This window comes from Austrofundulus limnaeus, unplaced genomic scaffold (genome assembly GCF_001266775.1).
Source record: "Austrofundulus limnaeus strain Quisiro unplaced genomic scaffold, Austrofundulus_limnaeus-1.0 Scaffold42, whole genome shotgun sequence".
NCBI lineage: Eukaryota > Metazoa > Chordata > Actinopteri > Cyprinodontiformes > Rivulidae > Austrofundulus > Austrofundulus limnaeus.
In genome coordinates this window covers 1,559,232-1,564,984 of record NW_013952444.1, presented here as the reverse complement: position 1 = coordinate 1,564,984, position 5,753 = coordinate 1,559,232, and the positions used below count along the sequence as shown (strand labels likewise).

Genomic DNA, 5,753 nt, shown 5'->3' with positions numbered 1-5,753 from the left:
GTATATATACAGTATATATACAGTATATATACAGTATATATACGCATCTTTATTTTACAATATCTTTGAGCACTTGAAAGCAGCACAACGGTGCCGTGACATAACACTATAAAACTGAGCACTTTGAATAATTTAATTAACCATTCATCATTTTTTTATTTGTCAAATGAGAGTGCAGATCTGTTATATTATAAGTATACTTTTAGCCCATAGCTAATGTATAAATGAATGCCAGTGTATATTTTTTATTACTAAAAGGTCAAAAGAGTTTTAAGCACACTTTGTTTTCTGAACGTCTGGCTGCCTTCATGTACTAAAAATCTTAAATAGATTAATATAAATGTGGTTCACAGTCTGCTTTAAGAGCTGAAGGGCAAACAAGTGAGAAAAAACAACAACACTGGCAGGGAAAAAAATGTAAATTAAGTTTGAACTTAAGCTAATGTAATTATGCAGAAATACACTGTTTTTTTCACAAGAAAGTAAGAAAACCCGTCTTTTGAAGATAATAAAGTGGCTGAGAATAGAGTACAAGTGGAAGCATAGAATCTATAAGTGTAAATGAACGAAAGATGAAGAGAATTCATTAATGATGTTATTATTTACCGCTGCTGTTTTCCTACCGAGGCGTGCCAAAATGTTGCTGATCTGATCATATCTGCATAGAGGCGGCAAACACAGACTGTTTATTAATGAGCTGCATCTGGAGCAGCATAAGGTCTGATGAGAGGCTTAAGCCAAGGAGAGGGGAAAAAACAGAATCAAGCAGCCCAGGCAGAGGGAAAACAGTAGAAACACGGACAGTAGAGAAAAAGAGTTTTCCATCGAGCGTTCGAAGGAAAATGAAATAAAAAACGGATTTGGGGAAAAGGACGCAGATGCGGCTCTCATCGTGATCGGTTCTGTAGAGAAATAGAGATGGTTCTTAACCAGATGGTTCTCTCCGCTGAACATCTGCGCTCCATTTTTCCCCCCACAACGAATGAGTCATGAGTGAAGCTCTGCGGGTGGATGGAGCCATTCTGTTTCGATGCTGACATTTCCACAGGCGTTTGTTTTATTATCAGTTCACCTTGTAGGAACCCAGTTCTTACAAAAGGACAAACATGTCCACAAAACCACGTTTTGTCAGATATTCACTGGTGTTTCTGTGTTGTAACATGAATTTGTCGTGTTGGCAGTCTCTGCTGACGTTCAATGAGTGGCTGAAGAAATGCCTGCTGGTGTTCCCTCACTTCTGCCTGGGCCGCGGCCTCATCGACATGGCCATGAATCAGGCCGTCACCGATGTTTACGCCAGGTTCGGTAAGCACCGTGCGCCGCAATTTCTATTTGGGTTTGACAAGATTGTTGTTGTGAACAGCCGGATCATGTCCAATTGGTTTTGTAGCAGTCAACTTTTATCCTTTTTGTGTATTTTGTGAATCCACACTTTGTTTCTTCCAGGTGAAGAGTACACAATGGACCCTTTCCGGTGGGACTTTGTGGGGAAAAACATTGCTTTCATGGCGGTGGAAGGTTTTGTGTACTTCATTCTCAATCTCCTGATCCAGTATCGATTCTTCTTGGACCATTGGTAAGGTCCCAGCTTGAACACACCAGATAAATTAAAGTATGATATAGTGTTGGGCAAAATCGTATCACCTTGCATTTACTGCACCTAATACCACAGGAAGACATATTTTTGTCAAGTGCGCATGTGAGTCCATGACATATTGTTTTACTAAAGATCTGCTGCCACTTCACATTGTGGAAAAGGTGGGTTTTAATCCACAGCTTAGATAATATGTTAAAATGAAGTTAGTTTGACTGATACTTTGTAAGTATGATTTAAGAGTCAAAAACATGCAAGTGCAGATTTCATCTATTAATCGTCATTAACTAAACGCAGCAATTATTGGTGCTAATTTTTTCTAGCATCACCAGAATTAGGAAAAGTTGATATGGTGCACATCTGTTTCACTTGAAGCATGTCTGCAGATGTGTGTACTCTTGTTTTTCTCAGGTTATCGGACTACAAACAGGTTTCAGTGGAAGATGAGGATGATGATGTGGCAGCGGAGAGGCAGAGGATTTACAACGGAGGGAGCAAGACGGACATTCTGCAGATCAGAGATCTCTCTAAGGTAAGGATCAGGCCTGTCTGCAAACACAGGATTTCACAATTTTAAATAATACTTTATCCTGAAACAATACCTAGTGCTTAACCAGAGTTTATCTGGAATATACGTGATACTTATCTGGTACCCATCACCTGTTATGTACTGGATATGTAATGACCTCTTTCAGTGTTAGTCTTTTTACTTGAAAGGCTTTACACACTGATTCTAAAACAGTTTAGTTTTTTAAAGTTGGACCACCCATTCAGGATTTAGAGCTCATCAAATGTTGAAAATTACAAAGTAAGTCCCGCATTTTGAGCTTAACACCATAAAATAATCGTGGAGCCCCGCAGACATAGAGAGCACCAAAATACAGTGACAGTTTTTCAAACTAAAGCAGAAAACAAACTATAACTATATTTAAAGGAGTGACTGAAACTCACCTGGTATCAATGACCCCTGTCTGAGTAGGACAATACATTTATCAAAGTGCCTACTTTGTATATTTTGAAATACTATTTTGTTCCTCTTCCAGTTGTTAGTTTTGTTGCTATTTAACAATTTCTTTTTTGTTTATTAATTCACAGAAACAGTATTAAATTGCAGCATATTAGAATAAAAAAATCATGAGTACACTTGCTGATTAGTCTGATTTTTTTGGAGTGTTTTTTTAATTTGTTTTTTTGCATCTTTAAATTTTTGTCATTTTTTTCGTGTTACTTTTCTAATAAAGCGAGTTGTTGTTGTTGTTTCTCTGCCTTCTCTGCACAGACGTACGTGGGCAGAGAGAGGGCAGCTGTAGACCGGATTTGTGTGGGAGTCCCTGCAGGAGAGGTGAAGTCACCGAGTTCACTTCTGCTAAGATCTGCTTCTCTCTTCTCTGTTCGACACAAGTTCTGTCTTTTTGCTTTTTGCTTGACTTAACCCTCCGACTGATTCAGTCGGAGGGTTAACTTGAAACTAGCACCAGTCTTGTTTTGTCTTTCAGATAAAGCAACAGTTAAATTATACATGCACATAATATTTCTTCTGAGAATGTTTGCAGTTCTTGATATCAGTAGTCATGCTACATACATATGATTGTATTTGTTTTATATGTCCTTTCAATAATATGTATATGTTTTTTTCTGTTAAGTGCTTTGGTCTTCTGGGAGTAAATGGGGCTGGAAAGACGACAACATTTAAAATGCTCACAGGTGATGCTGATGTCAGCTATGGAGAAGCTACTGTGGCTGGCTACAGGTACGAAAAACAGTTTTCTCTGTGTTTAGATAGCACAACATAAAGCCCCATTCAGAGCTGCACGCAGCCACAGATGTATGTTTGAAACAAATGTTTGCTGCGACTCATCTATCACACAGTTCCAGATGGTGGCTGCTGGAAACAGCTCAATGAGTTAGAGAGCGTGAGCAGAGGAAGGTCAGACTGACATCATGTGATAACGCTATCTGACTATGAACCTAAACTCTCAGACTTTAAATAGAAAAGAGTTTGATAGGATGTTAGGCTTTTAACATCACAAAAATGATCGCTTGCTTTAGAAAGGCAAAAGTGGAAAATATACATGTGTGTGTGTATATTTTAATAAAGCTTTCAGAAAAAAATAATCTACCTCAACAACGGATTAACTTTTGGAGCCAACCAACCTTAGAAAACTCAAAAATAGCTATACCTCAGTCAGTTTTACAGATTTTATGTGGTTTTAGTGTGTTAATGGCTGAAAGACATATATGATTGTTGTTACAGTAATTAATGAACCATATTAGTAACATAATGATTGAGTCTTTTACCACTATTACATCTAATATGTGCTGATTTACATGACATTTGTACAGTAGTTTCAGTAAGGTTGTAATGATTGATCTCACAGAATTATTTTATAATATAACCATGTTGTTTAAACTTTATTAAGATCTGGTAATTAAAACAATAGACAATGAAACATCCATTCCTTTGTTATTCTTCACTTTTTGCATGAGTGTCCATTTTTTAACAAATAATACGCGTTTTTTCTTAAAAATAATCTTAAAATGATTCATTATTTAAGGTTAATTTTTGAAATCTGCATGTTTGCAAATGTTTAAAAAGATAACTTGATTTTGATAAATGGACAAAAATACTAAAAGTTACATAAAATATCCCATTCCAATAATGGCCGGGAAGCCATCTTGAAAAAAATGTCCGTTGTCTCAGATTTTTTTGCGTGGTCAGTTTTATTTTCTACAAAAAGTAAATCTTAAAAAGCAACCACGCCAATTTTCATGCTTGCATCACAATTCAAAAGATTGTTTCACTAATAATAAAGTTTTGTCTTTTGTGCTTTTTTATGTTTTTTTCCCCAAAGAGGCTTCATCTTAGCACATTTTAATAAACATCTCAGATCTGAACCCACTGAAACAAATCTGATGTCTTTCTCCTGCTTTGTTATTTGTGTTCACGCACTGAGAAACCTTTTCTGTCTTATTTCACAGCATCCTGACAGAGATCCTCGACGTGCACCAAAACATGGGCTACTGCCCCCAGTTTGATGCCATTGATGAGCTCCTTACCGGCAGGGAGCATCTCTACCTTTACGCTCGGCTCAGAGGGGTACCCGAGTCAGAGATCCCCAGAGTGAGCAGGACTCCATCTGCTTTACATATCGAACCGGCAGAGGATGTTATACTCTGCTGCACAAATGACAGACACTTCCCTTTTGTTAACGTTGTTTGGTGCATCTTTTTCTTTGTGTTGCTAATGCTTTCTTGCCTTTAACATAAAGTGTCAGTCATCAGTGCTCTGAAGTGGCCACTAAGTAAAACTCCTCTTCTTTGTGCAGGTGGCAGAGTGGGGCATCCAGAAGCTGGGTCTGACAGAATATGCCGGCTGCTGTGCAGGGACGTACAGCGGAGGCAACAAACGCAAACTCTCTACAGCCATCGCCATGATTGGCTGCCCAGCCCTGGTGCTCCTGGTGAGTCAGCCAATGACAACAAGCTCTGGGGCCCATTGTTTGAGTTTTAGATTTTGTGCTGGGATTTATCAATGAAATGGTCTGTGGAACCAGATGGGAAGCCATATGGGTGCAGTCAGGCCTGGCCTCCAGTGTCCTATATTTTGGCAAGAATCTGAGCCGCTCCATTCAAGTTGGCAGAAATCTGTGATTTTTGCCATATGCTGATGGAGATAAGGACTCGGTCTCTGTTTGCGTGGAACTGTGTGCTCAGGAAGTCAAGTTTGTCTTTTGTTTTTGGGAATGCCCGTCTTTAGGATGAGCCCACGACGGGGATGGACCCTCACTCTCGGCGCTTCCTGTGGAAGGCCATCATGAGTATCATCCAGGACGGCAGGGCCGTGGTGCTGACGTCACACAGGTTTGAATCATAGCAACACGTTCACGAGTCACATCTTCTGCTAACAACGATTAATCAAATCATGAATGTGTTATTATCTTGATTTTTTTAAATCTTTTTAAGTTTGTGAAGTGATTGGTCAAAGAAATCATAAAGTAGCAGTAAAAATAAAGATGGATTAATGTTGTTCCACCAGTATGGAGGAGTGTGAGGCTCTGTGCACTCGACTGGCCATCATGGTCAATGGGACCTTCAAATGTCTCGGGACCATCCAGCATCTCAAATACAAGTATGACTACACACACACACACACACACAC

General features: G+C 39.0%; 1 protein-coding gene across 1 annotated transcript in view; it reads left to right on the top strand.

Annotated features, from left to right (window-relative positions):
* Nucleotides 1-5,753, top strand: part of abca4b (ATP-binding cassette, sub-family A (ABC1), member 4b) — a gene marked incomplete in the record, with an annotated part of 46,405 nt that overhangs the window by 38,029 nt on the left and 2,623 nt on the right. Inside the window, 9 exon segments of the mRNA XM_014007493.1 lie at nt 1,182-1,305; nt 1,447-1,576; nt 2,006-2,126; nt 2,874-2,936; nt 3,238-3,344; nt 4,574-4,715; nt 4,921-5,055; nt 5,352-5,455; nt 5,631-5,723. Coding sequence (XP_013862947.1) covers nt 1,182-1,305; nt 1,447-1,576; nt 2,006-2,126; nt 2,874-2,936; nt 3,238-3,344; nt 4,574-4,715; nt 4,921-5,055; nt 5,352-5,455; nt 5,631-5,723 — 1,019 coding nt within the window.